The sequence below is a fragment of the Conger conger genome, chromosome 13, assembly GCF_963514075.1.
Source record: "Conger conger chromosome 13, fConCon1.1, whole genome shotgun sequence".
In the NCBI taxonomy this organism is placed as follows: domain Eukaryota; kingdom Metazoa; phylum Chordata; class Actinopteri; order Anguilliformes; family Congridae; genus Conger; species Conger conger.
Window position 1 is genome coordinate 39,897,834 of NC_083772.1, and position 22,077 is coordinate 39,919,910.

Genomic DNA, 22,077 nt, shown 5'->3' on the forward strand with positions numbered 1-22,077 from the left:
AATTAACATTTCATTATGGCACACACAAACTAAAGAGAAAGGAACCATCTTCATCTTCTACAGTACATACTAATAATTCCAGTGTTAATTAAACTCTAGTAGAGTACATACTGTAATACTAAAAGTGACCGTAAGAGTAGGTTTAACACTGAATATTTGACTGTGTATGCAATGCTGAAAAGCTAATGAGACATGAACGAAGTTAGCTAGAAGCTCAGTTTGCGGAAAAATACAGAGATGCTTAAAAAGTGACTAAGGTTTGCATATCTGACATAGGTAACTATGCTAGGAGAAAAAGAAAATTAAAAAAGATATTGAAGTTCTGCATACCGTGTTTTGCAAATCGTATCGAGTAACAAAATGAAGGATGTTTTGGAAACAATCCTTCCTGGGTGTAAAACTACAGAGAGAACGCAGAGGTGCTCCGCTATGCCAGAGACAGAGACCGGAAGCAGAGGATCATGGGGAAGTGGAAGCTCATCAGGCCTCCTTCACACTCCAGAGGGGCTTATTAACCGGGCCTCATTAGCATGCGCTTCATTTGCACCCAAATCAGCGGCATAACGAGCACGTCACAAATTACACCCGCCATAAATAATTCAGCAACTACAAGACAACGTTCCTGACAGGTGCTTTCAAACAACAAGGGCCCTGCCTCACGACCATCAGAGCAAACCCAGCACCTCATGACCATCAGAGCAAACCCAGCATCTCATGACCATCAGAGCAAACCCAGCACCTCATGACATCAGAGCAAACACATAACCCAGCACTTCATGACCATCAGAGCAAACCCAGCACCTCACGACCATCAGAGCAAACCCAGCACCTCACAACCATTAGAGCAAACCCAGCACCTCAGGGCCATCAGAGCAAACACAGTAACCCAGCACACCGGTGGGCTTATGGGCATTGTAGTTTGTGAACTTATGGGCATTGTAGTTTCTGAACTTATGGGTATTGTAGTTTCTGAAATTATGGGCATTGTAGTTTGTGAACTTATGGGCGTTGTAGTTTGTGAACTTATGGGCATTGTAGTTTGTGAACATATAAGCAATGTAGTTTGAGAACGTATGGGCATTGTAGTTTGTGAACTTATGGGCATTGTAGTTTGTGAACATATGAGCATTGTAGTTTGAGAACGTATGGGCATTGTAGTTTGTGAACTTATGGGCATTGTAGTTTCTGAACTTATGGGTATTGTAGTTTGTGAACTTAGGGGTATTGTAATCTTTTTCAACCCATCTCATGTGTGACTGGAACTAATTTTGCAGTAGCCGAAGTCATCATAGCTCACTTAAAGTACCCTCTTGGCAGGATGAGGGACGATATGTCCGCTGTCATGGCTCGACTGCACTTGAGGTGAGTGTCCTTATAAAGCCAGCTTGTAGAAGCCCTATAACTCCGGGTGGCAGAGTCAGCGGGAAGGGGCAGAAATAGCGTACACCGCTACAGCGCACCCGTATTGCGTCTTTTTTCGCTGAAGCGATTGGTTTCAGCGTGTACGCTTTGTGAAGGAGGCAGCCAAGCCCTTACTTCTGTTGCCAATCAAAGAAGCACCAAGGGTCTAGTGCACTGGTGGCCTACCACGTTCCTGGAGGTTTAACATCCTGTGCAGTCGAGTATGTGCGCGCGTGTCACTTCAATCCTGCACTGTAGGTTTTCATTTCAACCCTAATTTGGGAACACCTGATTCTTCCTATTAACAGCTACAAGCCGGTGGAACGAGGTGCGCTTTCTTAGGCCTGGAGTGGAAAACTACAGGAAGTTGGAGCTCCAGGAACATGCTGGGTTACTGCTGGTCTAGTTGGAGACCAGCTGAGAAAGAAGACCAGAATTAATTAAAGAAAATCTCAGTATTTTGCACAATGTTAAATCAGTGGGCCATCTGAGGAAACTCTATGGTATTAGTACATTGCATTACATTACATTACATTACATAATTGGTATTTGGGAGACGCTCTTATCTAGAGCGATGTACAGTTGATTAGACTAAGCAGGAGACAATCCCCCCTGGAGCAATGCAGGGTTAAGGGCCTTGCTCAAGGGCCCAACAGCTGTGCGGATCTTACTGTGGCTACACCGGGATTAGAACCACGGACCTTGGGTGTCCCAGTCATTTACCTTAACCACTATGCTACAGGCCACCAGTACGGTAGCCACGCATGTAGTCTGGGGTGGAGTGGAAGCACTTGAGCTACATTGCACTTATTATTGTGTATAATATAAATTAATGGCTAATACTAATAGGCATGCGAAACTGTGGGCTGTAACCCGCCCATGCACTTATGGGTGTTATGCAGAGCACCTACACTGCAGTGCTGGCGGCTATGCAGTAACATCAATTTCTGACTCTGCCATCGTGCAGCAGGTCTGATATGATCTAAGCATCTATGGGAAATCACAAGGTTCACGATCAGCATGAAAAAATTTTTTCTGAATTTGGAGCTTGCGTTGAAGGTCTAGACAGGTTATTAAACCTTTTCAAGAGTCGTCAGCACTCTATAACAGTGATTGTTTCATCAGTGTTAGAATGTTCAGTTAAAAACACTCAAATAACGATGTTCAGTTAAGAACATCGGGTGGCCTGTAGCGTAGTGGTTAAGATCCGCACAGCCGTTGGGCCCTTGAGCAAGGTCCTTAGCCCTGCATTGCTCCAGGGGAGGATTGTCTCCTGCTTAGTCTAATCAACTGTACGTTGCTCTGGATAAGAGTGTCTGCCAAATGGCAATAATGCCAATAATGTAAAAACATTCTAATCCCATTCGTGATTTCACACTTTAAACGGTTAAGTCAGTGGCATTCTCACCAAAAACGAGAATGTGAAAGAGCTTAGATTGCCTTTGTACTGCCACTGTGATTAACATCACCAGCATCATACTGTATGCACTTCAGCAATCAGCCATGAATATGAATCACAAAAAATCATGGTCTTCTCACATTATTTCCATACCGCATAAATGCTGGATAACCTCTGGATGACTTAGTCAATAAACTCTATTGTCAGCCTGATCCTTCCTTTTGGTATACTTTTAACTCCAGGTTTTGAAGCACCTAAAACAGACAAGTTAAAATTCAGGACAGAACTCTGTGCCGTTTCATTTTGCTCATCTACATCCTCAAATTAATTTATGACCTAATGCAGAAAGACAAACTTTTGGAATTAGAGAAGGAGAAAAATTGTAAAACAAACAAACCGGCCTCCCTCGTTCCTTAACCCCATTAACTTTCCCCCATTAATCCTCCCTTCCCGACTCCATCAACATCCCAGCATGCATCTGAGGGTAATTCAGCACAACCAAAGAAGAAGAAAAACACAGCACCTAACGCCGGCTGTCACACAGCTCCTTCTGGAAAGTTCTACGGTAGGGAACAGATTGTTACACTTTGCTGTGAGTCACTGCCATGTTTGAATAATCGCGTTCCAACACGCTGACACGTCAGCAGCCATTATTTCAGACCGTCCGTGACGGCGTTTCTCACGCACGGTAACGCCCGCGTTGGCTAAAACCTCAAACTGCATTCACGTGCCACGCTTATCTCACTGAATCAATCAAAGTTTACTCTGGCATAGACCTACATAATACCAGCAGCCTGGCAGACACCGTGTCACTGCCCTGTTCAGCTCCAGTCACCGTGGATCTAGCGTGGATCTGCCTGCATTCAGTGCAGAGGTTAAAATCGACGGTGACTCAATAGAGTCACAGTCAGTAAACAGGAGATTATCAAAGGCTGCTAATGTGAAAATCGCTTAGAAATTGACTCACCGTAATAAACCTATGCAGCTTATTCCCGGTCACGCCTGTGGGAGGGCCGGAGTATATCCCAGGATGCATTGGGCAAGTGACAGGAATACAACCTGAACCGGTCGGCAATCCATCACAGGGTACACACCAGTCACTCACACACTCATACCTGCAATACAGCTGTTAAACTTTAATCTATTTTTAATCTGGATATTACTGGATATTATGTATCATATATTTCAATTTGAAAGTATAAGTTTACTTCTACTGTATAACCTATTTTAAGGGAAGCAACAGGTCAGGCAACAGAGTATATTTGATGTATTCTCCTATAAAACTATAGTACTGTGCAGAAGTCTTAGGCACCCCAGACTTTATTATATGTATATTTATTTGTGTGTGTGTGTGTGTTAGTATAAAAGAACACATTTGAGATTTCCAAAATATTTAATTTTACAGAGACATTTGTGTATTTAATTTAAAAAAAGGAACATATTACTGTAAGCAATTGACTACTTTTTACATAAAAACTTGATCAAGGCTGTCTGAGGTCAGAAGCAAGGAGCCAACCAAAGTCTGCAGAAGAACTGTGGCAAGTTCTCCAACAACCTCCCTGCTGATTGTCTTATAGAACTGCAGGACAGCGTTGGCTATCTCAGAGAAGTGATGCAGTTTTAATGCCGAAGGGTGGTCACCAAAAATATTGCTTTGATTCAGTTTTTAACTATTCTGCCAAATTACTAAAATGTAATATAAAATGTGGCGGCATGGATGGTGCAGTGGGTAGCACTGCTGCCTCACAGCACTTTGTACAGCGCTTTGGATAAAGGTGCTATATAAAGGTGCTATATAAATTCCAACAGCAAGGAGGTCCTGGGTTCGAATTCCGGTCGGCCAGGGCCTCTCTGTGCAGAGTTTGCATGTTCTGCCAGTGTCTGCGTGGGTTTCCTCCCACAGTCCAAAGACTAGGTTAGGCTGATTGGAGAGTCTAAATTGCCCGTGGGTATGAGTGTGTGAGTGAATGGTGTGTGTGCCCTGCGATGGACTGGCGACCTGTCCAGGGTGTATTCCTGCCTTTCACCCAATGTATGCTGGGATAGGCTCCAGCCCCCCTGTGACCATGTTCAGGATAAGCGGGTTAGGATAATGAATGAATGAATAATATAAAATGTTTCGTACGTTTATTTAGGTCCTTACACTGAATTACTTTATTAATTGTTTATTAGTGTTATACAGGTGCCTAAAACTTGCACAGTACTGTATATTTAGAGGCTAATCTTTATGTTGTGTAGACACAGGTCCAGCTATAGCATTGCCAACCCAGACATGAAGATTAAACCAGGTCCTGTCCTTAATAGTCTTCAAAATTTTCAATTTCCCAAATGTACAACAGAGAGCCTGGCTGATTGTACGAGCATCCTTTCATCATTTGGCTTTGAATTAGGGATCTCGCCGGCAGCAAATGACTTCTTAGTAATGATGCGGCGACATCATAGACTGATGGTCCCGCCATTGGGTTTTTTCAGACGAAGGAGTCGAGACAACCCGGCCAAGCAAAGACCGGACACGTTGCTCTCATTACAGCTAATTGCCCCGGCTGCACAAAGTCGCGCTGTTTCAGAGAAATTAAACCCACATCCCTGAAATTCTTTTCAAAAAATACGAATATCAACAAAACCGGCACCTGCTCATTTGAGAACAATTCAAATAAATGAGAAATTTGTAGATCTAACAGGCTATTACGTGTCGTTCCTTTGACCTCCCCGGGTGGTCCCTGGTTTCCGCGTGCTCTTCATTTCGTTGAAATAAACACATAATTGCCATTTCTTCCACATGGTAGCACATACTGCATAAGAAAAGGAGTAGAGAGGCTTACTAACCTCAACACAAACACGGAAATAAAACCGGCACACCCAGCGCTTCGTTCGGGGATATCAGAACGTCTTGGCTTTCGGCAGAAACCTCCTGGCTTGGGCCGTTCTCATTAATCGAAGGACACGGCGCATCTGTATTCCTTAAAGCACGCTCTGCCAGCCGCTACGCCGGCATGTCCAATTTACGCCGTCAATTACCCAGCGAACGTGCCTTCGGCCTGTCATTGACCCCTCGACCCGCTCCGCCACCGTCCCAATTACCTCCTAACGGTCCCTGTCAGCGGTCAGCACATTTCCATAACGGCCTGTAATTCAGCGCGCCACATTTATTAATCCCAGATGAGTACTTGCTCACGGATGTTTACTTGATTTGACGCGGTATCAGCTGTCAGGGGGGAGAACGTCCAGAGCTGTTCGGGGATAGGGGAGGAACCTGAGAGAGGGTGACGGAGCGTAGAAAGGGAGTTGATGCGAGTGCTCGTAGGTCACGGGGTTACCCGTCAGACACCGATCTGACATATCCCGTGTTAACCCGTTGGAGAGTTTTTTGGAATGATTTTTCTAAATTCTAATCATTCATTCATTCATTCATTCATTATCCTAACCTGCTTATCCTGAACAGGGTCGCAGGGGGGCTGGAGCCTATCCCAGCATACATTGTGTGAAAGGCAGGAATACACCCTGGACAGGTCGCCAGTCCATCATAGGGCACACACACCATTCACTCACACACTCATACCCACGGGCAATTTAGACTCTCCAATCAGCCTAACCTGCATGTCTTTGGACTGTGGGAGGAAACCAGAGTACCCGGAGGAACCCGACACGAACATGGGGAGAACATGCAAACTCCACACAGAGAGGCCCTGGCCGACCGGGATTCAAACCCAGGACCTCCTTGCTGTGAGGCGGCAGTGCCACCCACTGCACCATCCATGCCGCCTAAATTCTAATCAATGTTCTAGAATTCCTTTGCCTGCAATTATCAGTAGATTGTGACATTAGCATTTGAATGTTCAGTTAAGAACATTCTCATCGTATTTTTGACTTCACACCTTAACCCTTTAAGGTGCAATATGCGATTGGAATGTTCTGAACTGAACATTCCAATTGTGATGTAACAATCACCACAGGCAATTCAAAGCAATCGAGTTCTAGAACACTCGCATAGAATTTTCTAAAAACATTCCAAAAACCCTACTCTAGAAAAGGTTAAAGAAAAAAATCAAACAGTATCAGAGAAACAGTCTGATATCCGGGTCAGAAATCTGGAAGCTGCGTGTACAGCGGTGGCTCTGGAACGACTCGTAGCCGAGGGAGGGAGAGGAGGGGAGAGAGGCAGCGAGCGAGGGAAGGGCAGACGGCGAGATGAAGGTCGCGTGCGCGCGGTGGGGACGCAGGGGTTCAAAGTGCCCCAGCCTCCTCGTGTCTCTGCAGCAGCTGCGGAGCTGCGTTTGAAGCGCGCTTTGGTCTCCGCACTCCGCCCAGGCGCACATCTGACGGGGCCCAACGCTAACTCAAAGAAACTTTAATGAAGGAGATTCTGTAAGGCCGGTCCCGTCCCGACAAATGTTCAAATCTTAAAATGCACAATGCTTTGATTATCACCGGCTAAAATATGTGAAATGATAATTTCTCATGAATAATGATGCTCAGGGATCATATACGTGGAAGCCTTAGCCAGAAACATATGACCGGTGACTACCAGAAGCTTAACCCTTCACCAAGACGCGATGGAATGAATACGACCAGCTCTATTGAACAGTCCAGCAGAACATTAAAAGGTTAAACAAGAGTTCACATTTCAATGTTTTATGTATTTATCTGTTCTTCTTCTTATCTATTTATTTATTTATTTATTTACAAGGCTAAAAAAAAATGCTAATTTGACACCACTGATTTTTCAGCGCAGCTCAGTAATGAGTAATGGGGCGTTGATTACAGCTGATTAGACCAGGGGAACACAGAGGGAGCAAGCGCAAACGCCAGGATAAAGATGATTTAAAAACACGCCATCAGCGTCTCACACATTCAAACCCAAACACGAAGCTGCACTCTCCTCTGCAATGTTTACTACATCTCTACTGCAAATATAACTACAGCCCTGTGAGGCAGAATCACGAAGGATATTATTATTCATGACACTGTTTCTACAAAGCCATTCTTGGTCAAATCGTCTTCTGCTGTAGCCCATCCACTTCAAGGGTCAATGGGTTGTGTTTTCAGAGATCTTCTGCATACCACTGTTGTAATGCGAGGTTATTTGAGTTACTCAAAATAGCCTTCCTGTGAGCTTTGAGCAGTCTGGCCCTTCTCCTCTGACCTCTCTCATTAACAAGGTGTTTCACCCAGGGAACTGTCGCCACTCACTGGATGTTTTCTTTGTTTACTTTTCTCACTTTCCTCAATAAACTGAGAGACTGTTGTGTGTGAAAATCCCAGAAGATCAGCGGTTTCTGAGATACTCAAACCACCCTTTCTGCCGACAACAACCATCCCATGATAAAAGTCACTTAGATCACATTTATTCCCCATTCTGATGGTTGGTCTGTACAAGGAATATTACCAGATTATTATTTGCCCACATTAATATAATTGATTTTTTGAAAGGAGATGGACAAAGTGCCTATGTGCATTACAACCACAAACACTTACTGAATAAAATGCTTATGGTAGTCTTATGTAACAGTATTGAGTTGTCAATAAAATCAGCAGGAATTTCACAGGAAAACAGACGTTGGTGATAATGTGACTTAGCAGGTCTCATCTTACATTTTCACAAAGTCAACATATACTGCTGCATACTATTACTGTGTTACTACATAGTATTTACTCACACAATGAAATGCTATTGCCAACTGCCTACTGTCTGAAGGGTTCAGTTCAGTTCAGTTTATTCTTTGTCCCAAACGGGCAATTTGTTTGCAGCAGGACCACACACATACCACACAACAATAGGCATAACACAATACAGACAGACAGACAGATTCTGCACAAGAAGCATAATAAATAGTTCAGTTGTGATAAATATTGGCAGTGCATTAAAAACTGAGTCATTTAAAATCAAGATACAGTTTCAATAAATATAAGGTAGATATAAAAAGAGGTAGTGGGTGGGGGTAGGGGATCACTAAATGGACATGGCTATCTTCTTCTGTTGTGTGCATTCAGTGCTTGGATAGAAAGAGGGATAAAGGAATTTTAGGATAAAGGAACCTCTGTTTTAAAGCAATGGGAGTGTTAAATCGTAAGCCAGATGGCAACAACATGTATTCTGTATACAGAGGATGACTTGCATCTTGATAGATATTCATGGCTTTGTTAAACACCTGCTTGTAGAAAGACTATTGAACTTCACTCCCACTATCTTATTGGCCACATTCACAATTTTAGAAAGTGCATTCTTGTCTTTAAAATGACGTTTCCATACCAGCAGATAATGGAGAACGTCAGGACAGACTCAATAAAAGCTCTATAGAACAGTGTCATCAATGTTTTATCCACCTGAAACTTAGCAAGTTTCCTGAGAGCAGAGAGCCTTTGTTGTCCTCTCTTGCACACAGAAGTGGTGTTCAAGTCGAACTTACGCCGGTCATCAATCAAGGTGCCTAGATACCTAGAATATAGAATAGAATATACAACATACACATCGATAAGGGAGTAACTGAGGATTCATGAATGTGAGTTAGCAGTCATGGTAATTCTTACCAGATGTATGGTTCAAAAAGCACAGCAATCAAGGGTTCTGGCATATGAGACACCTCAGATAACCTCACTGCTTATCTGTATGGTGACTTTTTTTTACACGTAATTACACTAGCAGATGCTCTTAACGAGAGTCCAACACAGTTTACATTATTTTATGCATCAATTAATACATTGTATATAAGAAAGGTACTGCATCACCTGAGGTTGAGTCCGTCACTCAAGAGGACATTCAGGCCCTCACCTGGAGAAACCTTCAGCCTCAGGTGTACCCACCATCCCAAACCCCAATATTACACTTGACACTTGACTGAATTAAATACATGCATCATTCAGGACTGCCATTTTAGGAGCGTTGGCTCCTGATCTTTGATGTGCGCTAACACTAAGACACATCATTTAGGAGTGCATCTGCAAATTGGGATGCATTAGTGAGCTCCTACTTTTTTCAACTTAGGAGCGAACGTGCCCCTTGTATAAAAAAACGTTAGCGTTGAACCCCACCATTAGACCCGGCACTCAGCACTCTGTTACTTAGCTTTTTAAAAATGCGGTATAAACTGAAGATTACATGGCACTGTAGAAAAGGCAGGAGCTGACCTTAGAGAGCTATCTGCAATACAGAGTAGCAACACAGTACTATCAGCTACAGCACTATAGCACGTTCGTGGGACGAAACCTCAGATTCCAATATTGAAATTACTTGACCTCACTCAAATGTTTGCAGGCTGCAAATATTTCTCCCCCTACTTCTCCTCAAAGGCCGAGATCCCCACTCTTCATTTGACCATTACCATTAAATTATATGTTATTTCGCTGATTTATCCAAAGTGACTTACAGTTGATTAGACTAAGCAGGAGACCATCCCCCCAGGAGCAATGTGGGGTTAAGGGCCTTGCTCAAGGGCCCAACAGCTGGGCAGATCAGCTGTTTTGGATTCCATAAAAAACTGCTGAAAAAAACCACACTTACCATAGCTACACCGGGGCTTGAACCACCGACATTCCAGGTCCCAATCATGTACCTTAGTCACAGGCTACCACTACGCTACAGGCTGCCCACAGATGTTATCCCCTTAACCAACCAATAACCAATCAGATACTCAGGAATGGCCTTGAAATGCATGTTCAAGAGACCTTTGAAACCAGAGGAAGACCAAAAAAAACAATCTCTCTCAGCCTAATCTCATAATGTATTCTCTTCCTACCACAATGGTTTGGTGCAGCAACCGTATAAACCATGACATTCTAAACCATAATTTAGTATTTTTCCCTGTCAAGCGTCTGTCAATTGGGCCATTTCCATAAGTCGAATTAACATTTTGCTGTGTAGACTCTACATTTCCTGTAGGTATGAGAGTGTGAGTGAATGGTGTGTGGGCCCTGTGATGGATGGACGACCTGTCCATGGATCGATGGCTGGGAATTCATGCCCAATGCATGCTGGGATATGCTCCAGCTCCAACCATGACCCTGAACAATAAGAATAAGCTGGTTAGATAATGGCGGCACGGATGGTGCAGTGGGTAGCACTGCCGCCTCACAGCAAGGAGGTCCTGGGTTCGAATCCCCGTCGGCCGGGGCCTCTCTGTGCGGAGTTTGCATGTTCTCCCTGTGTCTGCGTGGGTTTCCTCCGGGTACTCCGGTTTCCTCCCACAGTCCAAAGACATGCACGTTAGGCTGATTGGAGAGTCTAAATTGCCCGTAGGTATGAGTGTGTGAGTGAATGGTGTGTGTGCCCTGAGGCGACCTGTCCAGGGTGTATTCCTGCCTTTCGCCCAATGTATGCTGGGATAGGCTCCAGCCCCCCTGCGACCCTGATCAGGATAAGCGGATTCAGATAATGGATGGATGGATGGTTAGATAATGGATGGACGGGCAGATTTTGCTGTGTATAAACTACCTACAACCCCACCACTCCAGGGACACACTACAGCCAATTACGTGCTGCCCTACAAAGCCACTGGGTACAATCGGCACTGACCAGGTACAAGACTACACAGTGCCTCAACGCGAGCTTTTCTTCTGAGGGCAGGGAATGATTCAAAGGACACATAAACTCTTCCTTTACTGCTATCTACAGTACTACCCACACATAAAGCTTTCAGAGTCATAGTGTCAGAGCTGAAAAACCAGTCGCTATCAGATCTGGCAGACTGCAAGCCAAAGTTCTGAGTTGCTTTTTGTCTGAAATACTTTGATATTGGGTCTAAATCTGTGAGGGTTAAGACACACAGAAAATTACATTGCAAAGGACCAACAAATGCAAAGCCAGGATATGTTTCCATCACACATTATGTAATAAATAAATAAATGCAAACAGCCCGGCTGTTTTGGTATTCCGGTAGTTTCTGTAGCTAGTGAAGGTGACCTTACAAACATCTGTTGTTTGGCGCAAAGATGTTACATGTTATTGAAAATATTGTAAATGCGTCAAATAAATGTTTTGGTTTTTTTTGTATTCTAGAGAGAACTATTCATCAACGTTTCCTGAAATGTTGCCAATTAACACAGAGCAGTGGTTTGTTCAAAATTCACATGAGGACCATTTTAATATCCAGTAAATGAAAAGAATGATCAAACTTCAAAAGTTGAAACTGTTTTTGCCTTTAGAAAAGCTGTGGGGATAAGAAAGCTTGATTAAGATAAAAATAAAAATAAGAAAGGCTCTTATCCTTCCTGCATATTCAGTCTTTCACTTGGGGAAACTGACTTTGATTAGACATTTTTATCTGTCTTTGATTACCCCTGGCTGTCCTTCAGAAGGAAATTAAGCTTACAAACTATTGTAATTCATATGTTTAAGTGTTAATATCACGAAGGCCAATAAATTCCAACATCCAACAGCCCAGCTGGCTTGTACCACAGCCATTCACATGGTTGCATATTCTCATTATTGCAACAGTTGTTATTGAGTTACGTAATTAATGCAATTCCAGCCCTTTTGAGACTGAACACCAAAGACGGGTAAATAAAAGTTAACCCAACGGCAAGAGCAATCTGTATTTTTCAGCAGACCGCCGTCAGTCCAATCAATCAACCTGAAAACCAGTGCAGACGGGACTGCAAAGATTTCAAAGTTCCGGGCTCCATTTCTCACCTACAGTGCAATATAATGCTACCAACTGTCACTGGCTGTAAATTGCCAGAAAGTCCAAACATAATCAACATAGTTGTAGCAATAGTAGACGCTCAGATGCTTTTTTGAAGGCATGCAAAATATTATTGCCACCTCCTCCTGTTCCCTGTATACAGTGCATAAGACCATACGCATGAAGCCGTAAAATATGCTTTCGCGAAACAGAGGAGAGGGTTAAGAAGCGATCTTCTTCCTCTGAGATTAGATTACACAGCACAAACAAATAATAATTTTTCTAAAAGAATACTGAAAACCCTCTGAAAGCCCTCTGGGCTAAAAGTATTAAGCTTCTTCACTAGAGCAGGGAGTTTGGCTTAGTTGAAGACAGCAAGCTGATATGAAATGAACAGAAGATAAACATAGCACATAGATTTTGTTTAAAAAAAAACATTCTCATTCAGCTTATTTACCCACACTCTTATTATCACGTTGATCGAACGACTCTGTCCTTTTTAAGTACCTGAAGGAGAAACATAAGGTTCAGAGCCTGTGAATGGCATATATAAATTATTCATACAACGCCGGTAAACCACATCGAGACTATTAGCTGCAGCATTCATTTGTGCTCAAGCACCACGTATGTTCCTCGATATATTAGAGACCGGATAATTAACATAAAACCAATTTAAACAAGTGTAGAGGGAATTCAATCCTCAGTATCTTCTTTTAAAGAGCGTTACAACAAATCTGTGTCATTTTTCATATCAAAACAGACCGGCGACTTTTCGCCAAAACAACACACAAGAGGAAATTCACAGACGAACGATACAATCTATCAGTCTGATGAGATTTCTCGAGTGAATATTCAATATAAACCTTATGGGGCTTTACCAAAACTCATGTTATTGATGTACTTGGTATTAACCTTTATTAATATTTTGTGTTGTTTGGTTACCTGTTGAGAAATAGATTTTAGTGATGTATTTTTACTCGTTATCGAGAGTTTGGCACATCCAGCCAGCCATTTCTACCCCATCTCAGGTAGGCCAGAGGCAGGAGATCATAAATGCTGTTTTCTCAGAGGCTGCCATGGTGATTGAGCACTGGCACACTGGGAGGAAATAAGACTCCTGGGTAATTGTGTTGGGTGGGAGGGGGGGTGGCGGTGGTAGATGCTGTGCTCTCCAGGCAGTCTGATCATCATTAAATCTTTCATCATTAAGCAATCTGGAATCATGTTTACCTTATCCTGCTAACCCCCAACACTCTAACCCCCCTCTCTCTCTCTCTCTCTCTCTCTTACTCTCTCCATCTCTCCCCCTTAGTTCCTCTCTCTGTCTCTCATATACTTCTTCTCTCCTCCTTATCACTCTGTCTTTCTTTCTCTCTCCCCTCCCCTCTCTATCATACATATCTAATTATCTCTCTCTCTCTCTGTCTCACTCTCTCAAATAGTTCCTCTCTCTGTCTCTCATATACTTCCATGCAAACTTTCCTTATTCTCACTCAGTATCTGTCTTTCTTTCTGTACAGTATATCCCCCTCCATCATTTCTCTCTCTTTCTCTCCCTACTCCTCAAAGCTAAGAATGAAAGCGAAAATATATTTAGAAAATACGTTTTTAGCGTATTCAGGTGAAGAATATGTAGCACTCCCTTACCCAGTAACCTGAATGAATGTCACAAATCTAATAGCATGTTCTGTCAGGATCTGAGTATTTACTTTTAATCTTAAATATAATATAAGTTGCATAAAATGGATTCATGCCTTCTCGACTCATTTCACCCAAATTAACCTTGTTTCACTCTCATAGATAATAGCTTACTTTGCTTGCCAATTAACTTTACATTTGTCCTAATCTCTTCAGAACGCCCGGCCGTGTTTGTAGCACTGGTACAATACTCTATGTACAAGGATATTTTCCAAGGTAGATTTTCATGAAAAAAACAGACACCTGGTACTCATAACAGAGACTGCAGAGGAAAAAAAGCTTTCTGGCATGAAAATTATAGCGCTATTGTGGTATGAATTCTCCAATCAGAGCCAGGCCCGGTCGTAAAGCCTCATCCGATAATCAGAGAATCGCAGCCAAACAATGTCTGTCCTACTTCTGCAGCGCATTGCATCATGGGACACAGTGCAGAGTCTTTGCTGATTATCGCGCATCGTTATGAATAACCATCGTTATTACATCTTTAGCATCATGGGAAAGTTGGGTAACACTTCATTTCAAGTGGCTTCAGAATTTACAACACTATAATACTGCATGCTACATAATTCATCATGGATATTATGCACAAATGTGAATAAATATAAGCTACTTATATGTAACTGGACAAATGGGATGTTTTAATCCAGTTCATTAGCTAGTTTATATTTTGAGGGCTACAAGCCCTAAAACCTTTAATCTCTATGTCAGAAATCCAGATTTTTGTATCAATACACAGTATAGGTTTGATATTTCCAGCTATTTCACACAATTTTACCACAGCTACTCAACGTCTCCTTAAAACACATAAAACTGGCAACCTCATTGTGGCCAGTGGCGCGCAAAAGAGCCGCTCCCAGTCGCAAGGAAGGACATTTTTGAAATAATAATTCAAACTTGCCATGTAGTTTGCAGCGGTCAGGCTTGGGTAAGTAAGGTCACAGCGGGTAACAGAGTGCTGCAGGTAAAGACAGGAGAGAAACGAACAACATTTCAATGACTACACACTCAAAAAGGATGTGCTAACATCGACACAGTTTTTCTGTTACTCCTCTTTCATACTGTCAACACCAGACCTGTGTAAAATACATCATTATTTTGGATTCAAACACTTTTCTGTGCTCGATTGATATGGCTTGGTGCAACTGAGCCAATCCAGAGGACCATAAAATGGGGTTCACACATTTTGAGAGTATTTCATAGGTCTCAAAACACCAGACGAGCTCGGTAAACAAACATCTACATATTTGACCCACCTCTGATCAAATTTAGAGTCAAAGTTCCTACTTTTGAAACTTCTGAGATACAAAGAGAGACTTTTTAACACAGGCTGTGTTGAAAGTAACGCGAAATGTGTTTAACTAGACAAGGAGGTGTGTTAAAAACAACACGTTATGTGTTGTTTTTAACACATCTGCTTTGACACTGTCGCCACAGACGAGAAAGGGTTAATACAGAGGGGAGAATAAACTGCAGTCACGGCACACACAACACTGAGGACATGGACAGACAGACAGACAGACACTGGGGTGTGTGGGGCTCAAACCTCATAAATGAGAAGAGACTTGAAGGGCCCTGTCGCTGCACGGATAGCAGCAGGCCGTATGATAAGTGAATGACACTAGACTAGCCGGATCGCTAATAAAGCTTTTGTGCTACTCACCTCCTGCTCTGTGACAATGATGAGAGGCAGACGGGGGAGAGAATACATTACCACGGCTTTGCCAGCACTCAGCGCTTTGCGTTATAAATTATGTATTAAGGCGTTTGGAAAAAAAAACACATCTAAGAAGAGCGAGGATTTTATTAATATGCTTTTACAGTTAATGAGGACTCTACAAAAAGCCTGGGTTGCCTTGCCTGGCAAGTGGTTTTGGAAAGGTAGAAAGGCATCATGTCCCCTTACAGCATCGTGACTCATTTATATTCCAGCCAGAATTGAAAGCCAAACAAAAAGAGAGGCTGAAAGAAACTGTGATGGAGTCAGGAGCCCTCAACCCCAGCAAGGCAGAGTTACTGATCATGCACATGTCTTATATGGACTGAGTGTGTGCAGGTGATATGGACTGAGCATGTGCAGGTGTCATACAGACTGAGCATGTGCAGGAGTCATACGGACTGAGCATGTGAAGGAGTCATACGGACTGAGCATGTGCAGGAGTCATACGGACTGAGCATGTGCAGGAATCATACAAACTGAGCATGTGCAGGTGTCATATGGACTGAGCGTGTGCAGGTGTCATACAGACTGAGCATGTGCAGGAGTCATACAGACTGAGCATGTGTAGGTGTGATATGGACTGAGCATGTGCAGGAGTCATACAGACTGAGCATGTGCAGGAATCATACAAACTGAGCATGTGCAGGAGTCATACAGACTGAGCATGTGCAGGAATCATATGGACTGAGGATGTGCAGGTGTCATACGGACTGAGCATGTGCAGGAATCATATGGACTGAGCATGTGCAGGTGTCATACGGACTGAGCATGTGCAGGAATCATACGGACTGAGCATGTGCAGGAATCATATGGACTGAGCATGTGCGGCCAAGCAGAATAGGAAGTGATGGAGAGGAATTGGCTCACTGGGGAATTGTTCACTCAGACTAATATCACTACCTTACAGTAAACAAAAATAGAGCTATGTATGAAGGCAACATTAACACAGACCAAAAAGTCAAAATAACTTAAATCATACTGTCATACGTACAGTATGAAGCATTTAAATGAAAGAGATCTGAACTTTTGGGATTCTGCTTACAAAAAAAAGCTCAAAAATACTCTTTCCCCCAACAGGGGGATTCAACATCCTTATTATTGGCCCTGGCATCAATTAGCGTCCATGGAAATATCAGATTGCTTTATGATACCACTGGTGCAATTGATCAGTCAACAGTACTACCACTCTGCAGTCTGATATTCATGAAGGCAATGATCTACCAATAACATGCTCGTACAAAGCAGAATCATGGCATCACCCCCAAAATGTGTAAGGGGCCACCATTAAAACGTACCTGACATGTCTAACAGCAAAAACCTTTGTATATGTGATCCAATGGTATACCTGCCACTGCCGCCTGACAATACTGTCACATTTAATATTTCTCAGTTCTTAGCAGAGAATAAAAGCTCACCAACTTTGATTAGAGTGCCATCTAGTGATCGTGTGCCTCATTGCAGCTGAGGAATCTGAAATATTACAGACGAATGCTAGAAAGAAACTTATATTTATATCTGCGATTAAGCCACAATTAGCATCTAAGAACTTAATAGATGCCTGTCAGGACCTAATTGGTGCAGGCAGCAGAGTAGTCTGCAGTGATATAAATGTATGAATAGCAAACCCTTTAATTGAAGCGGCAATCCTGTTTCTTAGTTGAAAAAGACAATACTATTGCAACAATATCGTTGGCTTCAAAAGAATATGTGCAGTTGAGTGCCTAGAAAATAATAAAACAAAGATTTCGCCTAATTGTGTGTGGCCAGTTAAGAAGAACTGAACTTTCCTCTCCAGCTAAGGGCTCAAGAGTCCAGATGTGGTTCACATGAAGTGAGGACTGTACACCGCTGATACTGTCCAACGTAATTAAATGCCTGCATTCATGTAGCGCCTTTATCCAAAACGCTGTACAATTAATGCTTCTCATTCACACACACACACACATACACACACACACACACACACCAATACACCAATGACTGCTCTTACCTCCAGAGCCAATGTCGCCCGAATTAGTGCCAAATATAGCCATAATAAACACACAGAAGAATAATCAATGTGTATAATCCAAATCTCAATCTTTCTCATTGGGACTTGTACTAGAAGTAGTTGGCTGAAAAATGAAACTTTATTACAGTATACTTACTGGGTGATGTAAAGTTGTGAAACTCATATTGTAATAAATAATATTGCAGCACAACCATTTATGACTTTCAGATGACTGGATAGCCACGTGACAACCTTGACACCATTGAATCAAGATAATTCCTATAATGCAAATTGTCTGCTTGTTTGCAAGCAATTTAAGCAACAATAGTTCAGTAGTCTTATACAACACCTTGTTTAAATGTGTTCTGGGCTAAATTCAGATTTTCAGGTACTTCAGCCATTTACTTTTTGCACACTAAGAACAACATAGACCAGAATGCCTTTTTCCAGAAATGTGATCAACTAGTAGTTTCAAGTTGATACAAATTTCACACAGTTACTGCACTGGAACATTTTATTTTCATACACTGACCCATTACTTTGGAAAGTTCAGTTACACATCGTAGACAAGAAGGCATTTGGGATATCGACTTACCCCCGATGGAATGCACTCAAGCATTTGGCCACATGGTTCATGCATGTGATTGTTTAAAATGAAGAGTAGGTTTGAAGTGTGAATGTTCGTTTTTCAAAAATTCCTAATCAGTGTTCTAGAACTACATTGCTTTCAATTACCAGTAGTGATTGTGACATCAGCATTAGAATCTTCAGTTCAGAACATTCTAATCACCTATCAGTGAATAGAATATTCAGTTAAGAACATTCTAATCATATATTTGTGAAGTCACATCTTATCCCCTTATGGACGGATCTGCACGTTACATCTCCGTTAACAGAATGATGTGACCTGCGCACTACATTTCCCTTAACATTGTTATTCATTGTTATTGTTAGTCCCTTGAATTGTGATTCCTAGGCCTTTCTATTGGTTTTCTATAGGACGCCTTAGTCCATAATGGGTTAAAGGGTTAGAGGTTGGAGGAGAGCTTGAATGCAAATGGCTTTGCAGCATTAGAAAAGAAAGGGATGGAGAAAGATGAAGTGCTCGCTAGAGGAGGAGTGGAGGTAAAGCGTGGAGCGTGGGGGGGGGGGGGGGGCTCGGCCATCCCGGTCCGTGTGAGTGCTCACCTTTAGGGGCGAGAGGTGGGAGTGGGATGCGTAGCCGTGCATGCCGTCCCCTTCCGGAGTGTTCTCCGTCACGTGCAGGAGCTCTGGGGGCTGGACCTCGTGTGTGAGCCGGGGATAGCCGTGGTCCTGCGGAAGCATGTCTTCGTCCTGGTAATGGTACTGGGAGACAGAGGAGGCGGAAGAGTCAGCCGGAAGCCATTTTGTTTCATCAGTCGTTCAGCAACAGTATACTACAGGCGCTCAGAAATATTGGGGAACCTCCCCAAATCCAAACACTTTAATTCACAAAGTGAATTTTTATTATGAAAGTGAGTGAAATAAAAAAGTGTGGAAGTTATTTTTATGATGTTTTTTTTGCTTCTGCAAAACATAATGACCTGTGAAGGACCTGTGATCGGATGCCCATCGACTGCATGTCAATGCTGCACATGAAGGGTCTTCCTCTGACTCTACTGTATGTTGCTTAGCTGTAGTCTGCAGAAGCAAATGGGCAGTATCGCATATTTTGAAGGAGAGGTTGCAGATAGTTAGAAATTGTAAATTATGTTGGAAATTGTCTATATTTCGCCCCATGTAGGGCATCAAATTTAAGACTGGTTGAAGCTGACAGGAAGGTGACAGTAATGCAAATAACCACACATTACAACAGTGGTATGCAGAAGAGCATCTCGGAACACACAACGTATCAAACCTGTTCAGTGGATAGGCCACAGCAGCAGAAGACCAATAAGTTAAAAAAATAAGTCTAATAGTTAATAAAGTGCTCTCTGGGTGTATATGATGAACGGGTTGCCTCCTCAAATGGTAAAAACATAAGGTAATTTATCATTCAGTGGATACAAGGAATCAGAGATATATATTTTAAGAAAATAAAATAAATAAATAACTATGTGCCAGGCAGGTATTTCCTTTCCAATACGAGACACTGAACCCGGCCATATACAGTAAAGCTTCTGGAGTGAAACAATGCTTATCACGGTGTTGATATTCATATTGCTATGCATGTTGGTATTTATATTACTATGCGTGTTGATATTTATACTGCTATGTGTGTTGGTATTTATATTGCTATGTGTGTTGGTATTTATATTGCTATGTGTGTTGATATTTATACTGCTATGGGTGTTGGTATTTATATTGCCATGGGTGTTGATATTTATACTGCTATGCGTGATGGTATTTATATTGCTTTGCATGTTGGTTTTTTTACTGCTATGCGTGTTGGTATTTATATTGCTATGCGTGTTGATATTTAGGATAGCATTAATATATTTGTGTTGTGGCTACAGGCGGCCAATAGATACATATAAACGTGCTGCTTCAGTACTGACATTATTTTATTGGAATAAAAAAATAAAATAAAACAGAAGTAAAACTGTTTTGCAGTAAACCTCATCGGTGACACAATTAGCAGGCGTACCAGAGAGGTACCAATGTGTCCCTCTGGGAATGGAATACAGGACAAAAAACTTTTAAAATCAAGGCACACACTAATCCTTGTGCCATACACATTCTGTTTTAATGTAAAGCTTTCCATTTTCCACTCGATACACGTGCACTCTGAGATTTGTCACCCCCTCCAGCTGGAAAATACAGCCAAGTCGGCTCTCAGGTCTGCTCTCCGGGTAGGGGCTAAAGCAGGGGGCCAGGGACTGGCAGTTCCACAGAAGCTCACAAACTCCAGTGGTTACTGGAGGTATCGCAGCTTATTAAGCCTCTGGTGCCAAAAAGCACATTCATCTCCCCATTGAAGTCCATTCAAAACTATGACTTTACCCTGCCGAATTTATACTGTTTTGTACAGTAGTTTGAATTTCTAAAGTTTCTTCACACTGAATTAATTACTCTCCAGGGAATGTTTTTTGCACAGAAGAATATCATTTTGTTTTTTAAATTCCTACTCTTTCCTGTTTAAGTACCCAGTGTGCTTGCTCTGGTGCCAAAAAGCCCCATAGTGAAACATGGCATCCTACATTAATTAGATTCTTGTGCAGTTGAGCAGATCCATGGAACCGATAAGAGGAAGCTGTCTCCAGTTACTATCTCCATGACTACAGAGTACAGATGTGGTTCACCTCAGGATCACCGATACAGTTCAAAGCCTTTAGTCCAAAATATAGCCACAATAAATACACCAAAGAGTAATCAATGCCTACAATACAAATGACACTGCGGCTTGTACTGTCGGCCTACTTGCAGTGGTTGGCTGAAAAATGAAACTTCATTACATTATATGAGGTAAAGGTAAGTGTAAGTTTTGTAATAAATAATATTACAGCACAACCATTTATGACAATTAGGTGAATGGATTGCCATTGATGCAGTTCAATACAGAATTTGAGCCGAAAATACAACGAAGCTAGCTCAACACTGACTGTCACACCTCACAACCTAACCTCCTGAGTTCCACTGCCTTCCTACAGACACTGATGACAAGCCAGGGCACATTTCACGCTGACAAATATAATTGGCCATAACTAGCAATAATACATATGAAGTGTGCTTTTTCACAATGTCCTTGCAATTTTGTTTATTTATGCTGGTAACAAAATAAAAGGTTTTCAAATGATAGACATGTTTATTGGCCTGTCCTGTTAAACGACTAGGTTTCATTGTAGTGGCATCACACGCAGTACTTCAAATACCATTAGTCATTCAAAAACATAAAAATAAAAATAAATAAGTAAATGAACATCAGGGATGGATTTTTTTTTTGGCATAAATGCTCATGTTGACGTCCTGAGTTTTAACTGATTATTATATGAATATTCATTTGATTCATTATGGCTCTGTTTATTAAAATGGACAATACTAGGAGTTTAGACTTTAAAGTCTGTTTTTCCGCATCCATTTGAGAGTAGAATTGATAGTTTGGTGAAGGTCCATGGCCCTCTTCAAATGAGTGTATTTTATTATTTCAAGATAACAATGTTGATTTCAAGAGCACTTCAACTCTGGGAATAATATTGTAAAATTGAATGCATGAATTAACATGCTAAACATTACAATCACTTTGGCACTGATTTCGGAACCTTGAGGTCATTTTTCAAAATGCAAAATCATTTTT

General features: G+C 42.0%; 1 protein-coding gene across 1 annotated transcript in view; it reads right to left on the reverse strand.

The window, feature by feature from the left end:
* Positions 1 to 6,855: 6,855 nt before the first annotated feature.
* LOC133107566 (disks large homolog 2-like) overlaps positions 6,856 to 22,077 on the reverse strand; it is a 56,762-nt gene continuing 41,540 nt past the window's right edge. Inside the window, exons 3-5 of the mRNA XM_061216558.1 lie at positions 19,011 to 19,169; positions 15,014 to 15,070; positions 6,856 to 7,116 (exon numbers count right to left, since the gene is read on the reverse strand). Of these exons, the coding sequence (XP_061072542.1) occupies positions 6,856 to 7,116; positions 15,014 to 15,070; positions 19,011 to 19,169 (477 nt within the window). The remainder of the gene's footprint in view (positions 7,117 to 15,013; positions 15,071 to 19,010; positions 19,170 to 22,077) is intronic.